At 37.3% G+C, this 16,203-nt stretch overlaps 1 protein-coding gene across 4 annotated transcripts in view; it reads left to right on the top strand.

The window, feature by feature from the left end:
- ADAMTSL3 (ADAMTS like 3) overlaps window positions 1-16,203 on the top strand; it is a 578,319-nt gene that overhangs the window by 354,681 nt on the left and 207,435 nt on the right. For all 4 annotated transcript variants that reach the window (XM_027851959.1, XM_027851956.1, XM_027851957.1 and 1 more), the window contains exon 9: window positions 7,850-8,007. In XM_027851959.1, coding sequence (XP_027707760.1) covers window positions 7,850-8,007 — 158 coding nt within the window. The remainder of the gene's footprint in view (window positions 1-7,849; window positions 8,008-16,203) is intronic.

Here is a 16,203-nt window from a genome sequence, read left to right on the forward strand (position 1 = left end):
TTTGTTGTTGTAGTTGAGTTGTTTTAGTCATGTTCAACTCTTCATGACCCCATTTGAGGATTTCTTGGCAAAGATACTGAAGTGATTTGCCATTTCCTTTTCCAGCTCATTTTATAGATGAGGAACCTGAGGCAGGCAGAGGTTTAAGTGACTTGCCCAGGGTCACACAGCTAGTAAGTTTCTGAGGCCAGATTTGAATTGGGCTAGAACTCTATCCACAGTGCCATCTAGCTACGAAAATAAAGAAGTAGGTTTTATTTATTTGCCTTTTTTTTTTTTAGCATTCTTCATCTCCATTCCTTATTTCTTCTTCTTAATTTAGAGATGTATATGTAGAGATTTGCTTCTATGTGACTTGACTGCTGTCTTTTTAATTAAGATCAATGCTTCTCATAGGGGAAAATACTTGATTTTTGCACGTGGGTCAGCATGGACCAATAGAACAAACAGTGGCTTTGAAATCTGAGAATTGGGGATCAAACTGTTATCACTGGCACATACTCCTTATATAATCTTAGGCAAGTCACTACTTCTCTGTGCCTTAATTTCCCTGTTTAATGAAAAGATTGGACTAGATGGCTTCTTAAGTCCCTTCCAGAACTAGATCTATAATCCTACAATGATTTCTAATAGCAGCAATATTGTAAATAATAATTATAATAGCAGTAACATTGCTCTAACACCATTGATCATAAAATGGGTTTAAATACCAGGCAGGACCATTTTGAGTACCAGCAAAGAGTGTTAATTACTCTTAATGACATTCATATAATCTCATAAGAACTCAAAAAGGCACCTAAGCACATTGAGAAGAGCTCCTATGAAGAATTTATGGAAGGACATGTGTAAGAGGTAGGAGAAAAGGGAACTGATGAATTTCACTTGGTATTATTGGAGTTGCTTACATTGATGAAATCACAGATCTATCAAAGTAAGTATTGGGGCAAAGTTACTGAAAGGCTTTATTTTAAGGCAGATCCACTATAGCAACTAACCAGTATATAGACAGTTCTCCACTATCCTCCCAAGCACATTGCTTAAAAAGGGTTACAAAAATATAATTGTTTCCATAGGAATAACATTAAGAGAGGCCACATATCATGGTGGATAGAGACCTGTCTTATTGTCAGGAAACCCTGTGTTCAAGTCTTTCTCCTGACAAATAGTGGCTGTGTTACCTGGGTAAGTCACCTTAATTTCTCAGTGTCCCAGGAAGCTCTCCAAGGTTATGTTGAGGAGCAGTCATAAACTACATTGGTAGAGGGACATTTCTCACTGGGAAACTTGTCCTCTCACATATTTCATTTGATTCCCCCAACAATTCTATTATTATCCTCATTTTACAGATGAGGAAAGAAGTTAAGTGATATGCCCAGGATTGCACAGCTTATAAATGTCTGGGGTACGATTTGAACTCAAGTCCTCCTAAGTCTCAATCTAGTACTCTATCCATTGTATCACCTAACTATTCCAACACTAAATAAATCATATAGTAGATATTATGAATAATACATTATAAAAACAAAGAGGTAATAATGATAGACCTGTGCAGTCATCTATACCTTCACTGAAGTCCTACTTATATTCCTTGTTGTGGCAGGCAGTAGATCTTGGGTTTGCAAAGACCCAATCAGTGGAGCACAAACTCTGACAGATTCTGCAAAGCCAGAAAGGATTTGAGTAGAGAGGAATAGCCATAATGTCTGAGGACCAGCCCAGATAAGTCCAGAGAGCCTTATGAACAAAAGGCTACTCAATGATAAATTTTCTTGGCTATATCAAGTACTCACCGAGATGATCTGCTAAGGTCCCCAAATGAAAACTTCTAAGTTTGTTTCCTAGCTTTTCGTTTTTCTGTTTCTTAGCAACTCAGTGCCAGGATAGCTTTTTGGTTCTCTGTCTCTCTCTGTCTCTGTCTCTCTCTCTCTCCTATCCTTCTTTCTTTCCTTTACTTTCCTCCTTCCTTTCTCTCTTTCTCTCCTCTTTCTTTCTTCACAAAATCTCTAAAGGAGAAAACACATTACATCTACCAGTCTTAAAATGTCAAAGCCAGTAAAGAATTTGGAGATCATTTAAAACTATCCCCTCATTGTACAGATTTGCCCACACCAGTAAACCATACATCCTTGATGTGTTTAAGTGTGATGATTTAGGAGGCAGTGTGGTACATAGAAAGAGCACTACTGGCTTAAATTTCAGAAGACCTGGTTTCAAATTCTGCTATTAGCTAGGCAGCCTTAGACAAGTCATTTAATTTCCCTGGGCCTCCTTTCCTTCAACTATATAATGAGGAGTTGGACTAGATAGTCTCTAAGATCCTTTTGAGCTCTGGGTCTATGACTATGGCTTATTTAAAATAGTAAAGTGACAGTTTAGGTCCTGTAAAATGGACATCAATGTGTCATATGCATTGACTCTGAAAGAGACCTCCAAAAGACTATAAAATATACATAAATCACATGAAAAATCACAATAGCTATATGATAAATGTATACCAATTCTGTAATTATTCATTAGAAAATTAATAAAATTATTTAATTAGAAACAATTTTATTATAATCATAGAATACAAAAGGGCCTTTTGGGAAGGATTTGACTAACCTATTTCTTTCAGCAAAGTACTGTGCACAGAAAAGTTTGAAGTGATACTTTCTTTGTCTCTTTAAAAAGAAATACCTCTACAGCAAGGAAAGATCAATTTAAATTATCCCATTAATCATTTTTTAAAGTGCAGCTATTTCAGCAGGTAAATATTTGGAAGCCGAACTAGAGACTTCCTTGAATTTAATCTTCTAGTTTCTCTTGTATTTTTTTTTCTCTCTCTGTTCTTCTCACCTACTAGTCCCCAGATCCCTCTTTCAACAACACCAAAGGTAACAAGGGTGAAAAGACATCATGAAAGGGAAACCTGAGAAGTGTGAGTATGGGGTAAAGGGAGGAGTGATCACTCATTTGCCTGCTCGATGGTAGGGGAATTTATGGGCTGATTTTATGTGGATCTTTACTTCTTGATATCAGCTGTAGAGGCTGTCTTCAGTTTGCTCCTCTTGTCATCTTCCCAAATCACTACCTGGCCCCAGTAACCTAGGTCCTTAACTCTAGAAACTAGCTAAAAAGTGAAAATGGAGGTGAGTTTGTAAACAGAGACATTAATTGAAATATAAAACCTGGGGAATTCGAGTGTGCCTGGATCTAGTAAAGTAGAGCTTCTTGAGTATAATGGTAATATCTAGGTCTTCAATTCAGATTTATTATAAAAATCAATCTCATTATTAATTACAAGGGGCTAGGGACCTGCAAAATTGCTACCATTAAAACATATAGTCATAGGAAATCTCATCTCAGCATCTGAACTGCTTTAATTTGAAGTGAAATGGTTTTATTGAGCTGAATTGACTGAGTAATTTGCATATGTGACGTCAGTCTGGGAGAATCTGAACGGATAATTTCACGCTTTGACTCAGTTTATTCATAAATACAATTGGAAATAAAAATTCTACTGCCCTCTACCTCATGTAGACAGCATGAAACTTTGTAATTTCACTGGTGGAAAACTTTGGGGTTCTTTGGCACAGAGATATTTCCCTTCTACCCCCAATCCAATGAGCGTAAAACAGTCAGTGGTCAATGCCAGTGATGAACAGCAGTGTGCCCGTCTGTCTCTCTCTGCTTATCTAAATTGGGAATGTGCTTTAGTGTTCATGATTTCAATTAGTTCTTTTTTATTATTTTATTTTATTTTTCAAAATTTATTTATTTTTAGTTTTCAATATTCACTTCCATAAGATTTTGAGTTCCAAATTTTCTCCCCTTGTTCCCCTCCCCCCATCTCAAGATGGTGTGCAATTTGATATAGGCTTTACATATATATTAAACCTATTTTCACGTTAGTCATGTTGTAAAGAAGAATTAAAACCAATGGGAGAAACCACAAGAAAGAAGAAACAAACAAAAAAGAAAAAAGAGGGAGAGCTTTGATCTGCATTCAGACTCCGTAGTTCTTTTTCTGGATTTGTATAGCATTTTCCATCATAAGTCTTTTGGAGTTGTCTTAGATCCTTGCATAATTTCAATTAATTCTATCAATATGCATTTATTAAATGCCTATTATATGCCTACCAGGAACTATGCTTGGCAATGGGGATACAAAGAACAAAAAGAAATAGTCTTTGCCCTGGAAGAATTAATGAAGCCAAACGATGGAAGCATAACAAGAACTGGACTTAGGTTACAAATTTCACAGAGCTTTTCTCCCTACTCTTTAAAGCCTCCCTTCAAATACCTTCACCTTGCCAACCTCATTGATAGAGTCACTAGGGGAGTAATGACTTAAGGGGTATGTGTGTGTGTGTATGTGTGTGTGTGTGTGTGTGTGTGCAGGTGTGTGCGTGTGTGTGTGTAATATAAAAACATTTAATGAACTCAGCAAAGTATGCAGTCTGAGTGTTGTCTGTCACCTATTTGAATAGATTTTGGCTGAGTCAACAACTGAGTATTTGGACATTGTGTGATTATAGTCAGATAGATACCTCATTTTATCTGAAGGCTGTTTTCCTCTATAACCTTTTTCCTTTTATGGACATTCCCCTTCTTTATTAGCCTTTTCCTGTTTTCTTTCCCCTTGAACCTAGTCTTTGTACTAACTTTTCTCTTGTTACATTTTCAACTGGTAGAGTGGTATAGAAAGCAGGCAGTCTTCATATTCAAGTCATTCCTCTGACACTGATAGCCCTGGGACTCTTGGCAAATTGTTTAACCCTTAAGGCACACCAGCCAACTCAATGAGAACAGTAAGTTACAAAGTACTCCATGCAGATAGTTTCTGTACCTAGACTTCTCCACATCTCTGAAATCACAGGTCTAGCAAAAAAAAACCCAAAACATTGTAATGCTAATTAATTATCTTTGTACCATTTAAAGCTAAGAACATATTTTAGCATTCTGTGGTTATTAATTGCTTTTTCCCCCCAGATCTCATTTGATCCTCACAACATCCCTGTGAAGCAGCTAGTACAAGCATGATTGTTCCCATTTTGGAGATAAGGAAACTGAGATTCAGAGCCAGGTCTTGAATACATGTCCTCCATCACTAAATTTAGAACACTTTCCACTGCATCACCATTGCCTTTCAAAAAACCCCATGGGAAATAGAAAAAAAAGTACTTTGTCTTATACTCTCCAAATATCTAATATGGTCGGGGCTTTATTCCAGACTTTGATTTCAAGGTCATTGCCTCAAAGCAGCTGGTTTTTGTGTGCTTGAAAGTAGCCAGCATACTTCATACCCCTCTAATAAATTCTCCAAATCAGTAGCTCACTTCTATCCTTGACTTTTCCCAGAAACATTCTCCGCCTTTCTGTCAGTGATAACCAGCAATGCCTGCAAAAGGTTACAGTCTTTTGTGGATTTAGCACCAAGCTCTTTGGAATTCCTGCGGCAGCCACAGTAGCAAAGAGAAAATCCAACAAAAGAAAGCAGTGTATAAATGCAAAACCTTTAAGACTGTATTCCTAGCTTTTCATTTTTCTGTATCCTAGCAACTTAGTTACAGATGTTAGACTTGGTATTTTTTGTCAGGATCTCTAAGGAATAGCAGAATTACATTCAATCAGTCATAGAAAGTCTGATTTAGAAGGGAGTTCATTTATTCCAATCTGCTCATTTTATAGATGATGAAATGGAAACCTTGAGAGGTCATGTGACTTGTCTAAGGTCATACAGCAGGTTAGTGGCAAGAGTTAGAACTGGAACTCAGATCTCTTGGTTCCCATTCCAGTGTTCTTTTCCCTACCCCACACTACCTCTCTCAACCTTAGTTCATGTCTATGAAGTGAAGTGAAATTGAGAATAATGGCAATCATCTGAATGAGAAAAAGCAAAAGTCCTTTTTTTCCACAATTTCAGGCTATTTCAGGCAAGCAGCTTCTTTTGGGCTGATCCACCCAAGAAATTAACCTTATTTATCTCAGAGTCAGAGGTGTGTTGAATAAATAAATTGTTGTTCAGTTGTGCCTGACTCTTCGTGATCCCATCTGGGGTTTTATTGGTAAAGATACTAGAATGGTTTGCCATTTCCTTCTCCGGCAGATTAAGGCAAACAGAGGTTAAGTGACTTGCCCAGGGTAACACAGCTAGCAGGTGTCTTGGGCCAAATTTGAACTCGAATCTTCTGACTCTAGGCCCAGTTCTCTATCCACTGTACTACCTAGCTGACCAAAAGTTTAATAATCAGATCTACATGGGGAAAATGTAGCAGGACCCACTTTTAGATTTAATCTGCTTTATTAACAGTTTCTCCAACACTTTGTTAAGTTTAGATAATCATCAAAAACAAAAAATCAAGCCCTGATTTGTAGAGCTTGCTGATTTCTAAGGTGTAAATGCTCACACTGAAAATTTTAACAATCTCTTGAGTCAGTTTGAGCTGGCTTTGGCATATCCCTGAGTCAGTCAATGGCGTTCATGCCCCAGATTTGACCAGGGTTCATAACTGAAAGGATACCCCATTTATCATGCTATGCTTTTTTGTCTCGTCTTCCCCCACTAAATGCTCCCTAAAAGTAGCTGCTGAAAATCTCCTGCATTCGTGCTCTCTGCACAAGTATTGTTGAAGGAAAGATGTTGGTATATTAGTTCATTCACTTATTTGTTAAATGTCATGATCTCTTGATTTACATCAATGTAAAGCCTGAAATTGTAGAAAAGGAGGACTTTTGCTTTTTCTCATTCAGATGATTGCCGTTATTCTCAATTTCACTTCACTTCATAGACATGAGCTAAGGTTGAGAGAGGCAGTGTGGGGAATTCCCAATGTCATGGGCAATAGATTGTACTAGAGGAAATTGACAAGTACTTGGTCTCTTGAGACAAATCTCCACACTTTGCCCTTTTCTATAGCAGATCTACCTGCAATCATCTAGACCAGGGGTTCTATACCTTTTTCATGTTATTAGACCCCTTTGGCAGTCTGATGAAACCTATGGATCCTTTCTCAGAAAAATGTTTGTTGCCTGCATTATAATTAAATGAAATGCTAAATTTCTGTTAGGAGTTAGTGAAAATAACAACAACAACAACTAGCATTTATAAAGCACTTTAAGGTTTTCAAAGTGCTTTACAAATATTATCTTATTTTATCCTCATATCAACCCTGGGAGGAAGGTGTTATTATTGTCCCCATTTTATAGATAAGGAAACTCAGACAAACATAATTTTACATAATTACTAAGCGTCTTAGGCTGATTTGAACTCATAATTTCCTGACTCCAATGTCAGTGCTCTACCACTTGGCAGTATTTCCACCCCCCATCCAAGTTCATGGTCTCTCTGAAATCTGTCATTCAGTGGACCATAGGATAAGAATTCCTGATCTAAAAGCAAGTTCTAGATGGGTCATCTAGAACATTTTCTTAGTCAGTCTGAACGACTATTGAATTATAATTGTTATGTTATTTATGACCATGTTAATTCATATATATACAATATATATGTATACACATATATACACATACACACTGTCAACATATTGCACTGAGTAACACATTATACTGACTTTTTTTTCTAGTGTTTATTGACAAATTAGATAACAGATATCTCTAAAACAATAAACCAGTAAGTAGATTTCAAAGAGGAAATTGTTCACTTATAGTGATGGGAACAATAACCCCCAAAGAGCAGAATTTTCATGTTTATGTGCATGGCACAGCTTAGGGTTTATGAATGTGTATTTTTTTCTGGGTAATAAAATAATTGCACACAAACTATTGTTCATTGCTGTCACTATGCATAAAAAGCCATTTTTAAACACTTTCAAATATCATTTAACTTGTTTCAATGTTTTCTTTTTAGTTATTGAATCAAAAACCCTTCAAGGAAGCAAAGGAGAGCACAGTTTTGCTGCCCCTGGAGTTTTTGTTATAGAAAATACTACAGTTGAATTTCTGAGGGGGTCTGATAGGGAAACTTTTAAGATTCCGGGACCTCTGGGAGCAGATTTCATCTTTAAGGTAGGATGAGCCTATTTATGAATGTCTCAACATAATTAAAGCACAGCATTATATATCTTGGAATATCAAGCAACAGATAAATCTATTCAAGTTGATATTACATGTCTATGTCTATGATCAACCTGCTTTTGTTACTTGTCAGCCTATTCCTATCGAAATACGGTCAACCATATTTATTTGTTTAGTCCTAACGCCTTTGTGGACTATGGGCAGTTTTCAGTTATAGGGAATGATTTTTATCAAACCCTGCCTTTCAATTTCATATTCAATTGAATCACTCTTCTTATTGTAGTGAAAATAGTTCAGCATTAACTCATTCACTTAACAAACCTTTAGTAAGTATCTGATGTGATAGCTACACTGCTAGAGGAGGTACAAAGTGTAGATGAGACCCACAGTCTGATCTCCTGGAGTTTATCTTTCAGTAGGGAGATGAGACACAAACACAGGGAATTCCCAGATATAATGTTAATTAATAAATGAATTAAGGGAGATAAACAACAAAAGGAGGTCAGTGTAAAAAGGAGGGTTCAGGAAAGGCTTTAAGGATGAAGTGCTATCTGAATTAGACTTTAAAGAATGGGTAGAAAGTCAGTGGGCAAAGAGTGGAAGGCTTTTTAGAACATAATTATCACTTCCACATCACAACTTTCCCTATTGTGGTTTTGACATATCATGGGTTAGCATAAGAAATTAAATGGGAATTTTTGTGGAAGCCACAGACAACACGCAAATGCCAGCAGATGATGCAGAAAAATAAAATACATGTATACATGTATAGTATTGTATGATATCAACCCAAATTTTACAATAAGGCACTGTAAATGCCCCATAAAAGAAAAAGAAAAAAAAACCCAGACTTCTTCTTTGGTAAGAAGGGAAGGCCAAAAAATTTAACACAGATTTTCCAGATCATGGGAGCACTGCCCCCCTAATCCCCATGATGTGGAAGGGATAACTGTATGTATGTTTATATATATATAAATACATATTTTTATATATGATATGTATATTATGTATAATATGATAATAATATGTGATATATATGAAATATAGATATCTCTGTAATGACATAAATATAATTTATATAGATTTTACCAAAGCATTCTATAAAGTGTCTCATATTGTTTGTTGTAGAAAAGACAGTAAGAGGTGTACTAGGTAACACTGTTATTAATCAGAATCCAGACTGATTAAGTGTCTAGTTTCAACTTGAAAGAAGTCTTCAGTGGAGTGTCCTAGAAATGTGTCCTTGGTCCTGTGCTATTTAACATTTCCATCAATGCTATGCACATGTGATGATGTGCTTATCAGATTTGTTGATGATGCAGAGATGGTAGAGTTAGGTAACACACTCAGTAGGACAGTCAAGATCATTTGTTCTTGACACATTAAAACATGTAATCTGATATATTATCTAATCTGATAAAATAAATTTCAGAAGGAATGCATGCAAAGTCTTAGTTAGGCTTAAGTAAAAAAAAACCACCTTTGCAAGTACATGATAATAGGAGGCATGTTTAGATAGCAGTTTGCCTAAAAAAAGGTTTAGGCGGTTTTCAGCCTGAATATAATATGACAGCCAAGAAAATTAATTAAATCTTGGGCTGCATTAAAAGAGACATAGCTTCCAGGAATAAGTTATGATAACCCTGTCCTACCCTGGCCACTTCTAGAGCATTGTGTTCACTTTCTGGTATCACTGTTTAAGAAGGGCGTTTATAAGCTGAAGTATACCCAGAGAAGGGAGATCAGAATAGTGAAGGGCCTTGAGTCCATGTCACATGAAGGCTGGTTGAAGGAGCTGAGTGTGTTTAACCTTCAGAAAGCAGGAGTCTGGGAGGACATGATAGTTATGTTCAACCATTTGATGGGCTCTCCTGGGGAAGGACTAGACTTTTTTTCACTTTGGCCTCAGAGGTTAGAACCAGGGGTAGTGGGTTAAAGTTGCAAGAGGCAAATTTAGACTTGATGTAAGAATAAAATGTCTGTATAATTAGTGCTTTACATAAATGCAATGTATTATCGAAGTTAGTGAATTTCTCCTCATTGGAGGTATTCAGACAGTCCAGATGGCTACTTCTTCATGTTATGGTGGAGATATTTTTCAGGTGTGAGTTGGGCTAGATGGTGACAGAAGGTCTCTTCCAACTTTAAAATTCTGGAATTCTATGTTTTTTTAGAAGATAATGCACAACATAGGGAAGAGCAATAATAAAGGTACAGAGGCACAAGATTGTAAGAAATGTTGGGGGTGGTGGATTTTATGGGATAGAGTAGGTTTAGTAATATAGGTTAGCTAGCATATAAAATATATGGAAGGGATTAGTATAAGACAAAGTTAGAAAGAGAGTGAAATAGGAGTAGAGAAGACCTTAAATACTAGGAAGAGGAATTTGAGCTTTACTTTGGGAGCTGTGGAGCCAATGATGATTTTTAAGCAGAGGAGTGACAAGATCTAAGAAAAGATTATTCTGGCATCACTATGAGGAATAAATTAGAGGGGAAATGAGTGAAGGCAAGAAGATCTATTGGGAGATTATTTCAATAGTATAAGTAAAGTAGTAATCAAGGCCTTATTTGAATGTTGGCATAAAGATGGGCACATGTTGCTGGAGTAGAATCGACAGGACCTTATAATTGATTGGCTATGCGAGGTGAGGGGAAAAGGAAGGTTCAAAGATAACTCCCAAGGTTTTGAACATCAGAAACTGGGTGAACGATAGTGACACAATGTAAATATAAAAGTCATAAGGGAAAAAAATGTAGTGAGTTTGGTTTTGGATATTTTAAGTTTGAGAGATATGGTGATTGAGCGGTGGCAATGTCTAGTAGGTTTTTGGAAATATAAGCCTGGGAGTCTGAACTGTGGTCAGTAATGGAAATAAAGATTTGGGAATTAGTTGAAGAAGAGGTAGTGGTAGTCAAATATCTTGAGGTCAGTAAGGTAGCCATGTGAATGAAAATAGAAGAGGGCCAACCATTCCCCAATACATGAACATATATGAACAAACAGTACTCAAAAGAAGAATTGCAAACTATTAACAACCATGTGAAAGAATGCTATAAATCACTAATAATAGGAAAAATATAAATCAAAACATCCCTGAGGTTTCACCTCCTTATATCTTGCAAATTGGCAAAGATGACAAAAGATGGGAATAGTCAATGTTGGAGGATTCATGGCACACAATGGTGCATTGTTGGTAGACCTTTGGATCAGTACAGCTATTTTGGAATGCAGTTTGGAATTATGCAAATAAAGTAGCTAAAATGTTCATACAGTTCAGCTCAGAGATTCCAATACTAGGATTCAGTTGGCTATTGATAAAAAGAAACTCTCAATTTACACCAAAATATTTATAGCAGCATTTTTTGTAATAGCAAAGAATTAGATATAAAGTATATACCCATCAATTGAGAAATGGATACACAAATTGTGGTAAATGAATGTAATAGAATATTACTATGCTGTAAGAAATGAGAGATATAATGAATACAGAGAAACATCAAAAGATCTACATGAAGTGATGCAGAGTGAAGTAAACAGAGCCGAGAAAATAGTATACATAATGATTATAACAATGTAAATGGAAAGAACAACCACAGAAAAGTGAATAATGCAGAAATTTAGCAAATAAACACAGTTCACAAGAAGAGACATGAGAAGACATTCCTAACCCACCTATTTGCAAAGGCAGGAGGTCAACAAGTGTTGTACATCACATATACTTCGAGACTTTTTTGAGGTATTGATTAATTATGCAGTTTTCTCCTCTTTCTTCTTTTGTCTTTAAAAATACTTTTTTTTATATAGGATGACTCTCTGATAGTTGGGGAGCAAGGATACTGAAAAAAATTATAGTGATGAAAAAAACAAAAGACATCAATAAAAACTAATTAATTATAAAAAAGAAAGATTACCAAAGCTAGAACCTTGGGAAATACTGAAAATGAGAAGTTGAATAAAAGATTATGAACCACTATAGGAGGCAGATATGAAACAGCAAGAGAGGGATAATTAGAACCAAGTATATAGTACCTCTGGGGCCAAGAGAGAAGATACTGTCCTATAGGAAGATGATCAGCAACATTATTAGCGGAGGAGAAATTGAGTAGGATAAGGACTGAAAAGACAGGCTATTAGATTTTATGATTAGAAATTACTTACTTTTGAAATGGTAGTGTCAGTAGAGTGATGGGGGCCTGAGCCGGATTGCTAGGGATTGAAGAGGAAGGGAGTATTGATGAAGTGGAGGTACTGAGGGGAGAAGACTTTTTCAAGAAGTTCAGTAGCAGAGAAGAGACGGGATAATAGCTTGATGGGCTAGAATGGAAAGGGAAGGCGCTTCTACAATTGAGGAAACCAGAGCAGGTTCATAGTTAGCTAGCAGATTCACTTATTTCATTAGTAATGACTCTCAAACTGCATAGAAATAACAATAATTATAAAGCTTTCCCTATCCTCAGTCCCTAAATCTGACGCATTCTGGCCCACAAAGAAGCAGTCTGTGAGAGGAAGAGTGGATATGTTCTTAAGGTAAAGTAGGGAACATGTGGCTGCTGCACCTGCCAACGGGCAGAGCTGAAGGACCTCAATGCCCACTCTTTCTCCAGAAGTTTTTCATAAGTACATTGTAGGGTGTAGCCTCAGTGGTCAACAAGCCATTCTGCTGCTAAACTGGACTGGCTCCTCCCCACAGGGCGTAGTGTCTCCACTACATAGGTGGATCACTTGGTGTTGCTCCTCCCCGGGCACGTTGGATGTGTCTGTTTTCTGGTTGGCTGGGTCAGGCAGGTTGTTTAGCTGTCCACCCAGCTTCTCACAAAGCTCAGTTGCTGCTGGCTGAACCAGGTGGGTTAGCTACTGAATGCTGCTGTTGCTGGACTGGGATGTGCAGGTCATGTTACCACTGGGATGCTGCTGGGTTTGGAGGTGCAAGTGGCTCAGCTTGAGTGTGTGCTGCTCACACTCAGTGTGGTGGGTTGATCAGATAGATTCCCTGGACTCATTTTTTAATGGGCAGCTGAAATCTTTTCTCACCTTCAGCCACTGGTTCAGGAGGGTAGTACTCAAGTGTCTAGGTGGCACAGTGGATAGAGTGCTGGGCCTGGAGTCAGAAAGACCTGAATTCAAATCCAGCTTCAGACATAATATCTGTGTGATCCTGGTCAAGTCACTTAACTTCTGTCTGTCTCACTTTCCTCATGTGTAACATGAGGATAATAATAGTACCTACCTTGCAAGGTTGTTGTAAGGATCAAATCAGGTAATAATTGTAAAGTGCTTAGCAAAGTGCCTGGCACACAACAGATAGTATATAAATTTTAGCTCATCATTATCATTATTATTGATGCTAGAATGTTATGGTGCTCTTTTTATCTAGAATGCTATGATGATCTTTCAGGTAGGTCAAGCCTTAATCTGTTTTTGTGTTACTGGTATGCCAAGTTGCATAAATGTATTATTTGTTACCTAAAGTAAAACCAAGATTTGGTGAACAAGTGTTTATATTCACCTGTCATCTCCCTTCAATCTTCATCTTTCCAGATTAGTATAGAATTTTTAAAAAAGGTTTATAGAAATATTTATATCCGGAAGATGTACAGTATCCTAAGATTCATATGCAATGCATAGATTGACTGGATCATAGATTTGAAGCTGGAAAGGACTTTAAACAAGCCCTACCCATTTTACAGATTGGAAAACTGAAGCTCAAAGAGGTGGAGTGACTTTGCAAGGATTGTGCAGGTAGTAAATTTCGCAGGCAGGATTTGAGCTCATATCTTCTTGGCTATGAGTCCAACACTATTTACTTCCTTCCTCCTAGAGCAGTGACTCTCACTAGAGCCATATACCTAATTGGAAGAAATTTGCCTATTTTAGATAAGTATATGATTAAGTTCCTTGGATGGTAGTATTTCCTAGCTTGCCAGTCTATCTAAACCAGAAGTGTCAAACATGTGGCCCACAACACTGGATTAAAATTTAATTGGGAAATATTTAACAAAATAAGTAAAAACACAATACAATATAGATAATGCCAATTTGTGGTTTTATAAGTCAGTATGTGGCCTGCAGGAATCCTTGAGTTTGACATGACTGACCTAAATAAATTGGGATGGTAGGAAATAAAATAATTCATATTTATACGGTGGTCTAAGATTTGCAAAGTGTTTTCTTCTCTACAACCCTTTGAGGTAGATAATAGAAATATAATCACCCCCTTTTAAAAGATGAGCAAACTGAGACTCCGCAAGGTTAAATGACCCCTGATCATCTAACTGTTAAATATCTAAAGTGAGATTCAAACCAATATCTATCTGTGACACAATGCTGCCTTAAGATTTCTGGATGAATTGATATACTCTTTCCGATTCTTGAGAAATGGAATTCATATGCTTGCCTGTGTTCATCTGTGGCTAAAGTTTAGGCACTCCTTGCTTCTATTCATCATTTCTGATTAGTTTGCTATATTGCACAGACAAATCCAAATGAAAAACACATTTATCATCTTGCAGACTGTTCAGCCTCACTTCTTATTCATCATCCCTTTTCCTTATTCATTCACTAGCAGAAGTGATCTAAAGATGAAGTACTAACACAGAGTCCATACAGAGGAAGTGGGAAGGGAGACCAGCCTTGTCCTTGTTGCATTAATTTGTGTTAGGGAATGCCAGAAAGGACGCAGGCACAATTCCTAGCAGATATTTCTTCCTTTCATCCAGGGAGCTTGACAAATGAACTGTTGTGAACTATGTCTCACTTGTTGAGGGAGCGAGGGACCTTACCAGAGCACTGTAGATACTCAAATTAGACATCTTAAGAATAGAGAATTTATCTTCTTCAGTATACTCTACTTAGCAGTAGAATAGAGATGAACATGAAGGGGTCAGTGGAGCCTCAGATCAGCTTGTTGCTATAGAGCCAATGCTCAAGAATGTTCTTAATATAAATAACCTCCTTTTCCAAGAAAGGATAATAACTATGCAAATACTTGAGTGGTGTTATGTGTGTGGGGGGCATTTATATATAAATGATTATTAGAAAACAAATTTTCTGGGCTATGTCTTGGATACTGCCTCATCAGTTTCCCAGATAAGTTAGGCAATTTTTTTTTCTCTGTTGAGCGAAAGGGCTATATTTCATTTGATCATTTTCAAATTGCACCAAGATGAAATTAGGGCCGTCTTTCTTCAGTTGCATCATTCATGGAAATTATCATTTCTCTTGCTGTCTGCTCTCTGGTTTTCCTGGATGGTTCATTTGTTTCTCCTATGATACTTCACAAAGCTCTACTGAGATCAGCACTTAGCAGAGCAATGAGGAGAGCTTACCTTTAGAATCACTGCTCCGGCAGTGTATACACCCTGCTACCAGGTATCCGGGAAGAGGCTAGCATCTTGAGCCATAAAATGTCAGTAAGGTAGTCAACAAAGATTATTAAAGAAGTTCCAGGCTTCTCTTGATGCAAAAATTTGCTTAGTCCTTCCAGTTACTTCTAAATTTCAATTCTTCTAGTGTTTTAAACATGTATTTTAAACATGTCCAGGCACTGTGCTGAGCAAGAGAGATTCAAAGAAAGACAAAGACATGGTCTCTGTCCTCAAGTGGCTTCTATTCTAATGGGGAGATGACATATGAATGAATACCTACGCGCACACACGCATGCACACACACACGCTCTGTGTGTGTGTGTGTGTGTGTGTGTGTAAAATCTCAGAGGAAAGGCACTAGTGGTAGCCGGGTGAAGGTTGAGCAGGAAAAGCCCCCTGCAGAAGGTAGTATTTGAACTGAGACTTGAAGGAAACCAAGGAAGTAAGCCAGGAGGTGTAGGTGAGGAGAAAACATAGCAGGCCTGGGCAACAGCCAGTGCAAATGCACAGAGTCGGAGACAGACCCTTTAAAGAGTACATGTACAGGAGTAAATCGTATGACATAGAAAGAAGAGAAAGGGCCAGATTGTGAAGGGTTTTAAAAGCCAAGGAGGAGATTTTATATTTGATCCTGGAGGTAAAAGGGAGTGACTGAAGTTTATTGAATGTGTGTGGGGGAGCAGAGGGAGGTAACATGGTTAGACCTGTGCTTAGGAAAATCACTTTGACAGCTGAGTGGAGGATGAATTCGAGTTGGAAGAAATTTGAGGCAGGAAGCCCAACCAGAAGGCTTTTGCAATACTTTAGGAAAGAGTTGAC

This window comes from Vombatus ursinus, unplaced genomic scaffold (assembly GCF_900497805.2).
Source record: "Vombatus ursinus unplaced genomic scaffold, bare-nosed wombat genome assembly UNPS02009205.1, whole genome shotgun sequence".
Classification (NCBI taxonomy): Eukaryota; Metazoa; Chordata; class Mammalia; order Diprotodontia; family Vombatidae; genus Vombatus; species Vombatus ursinus.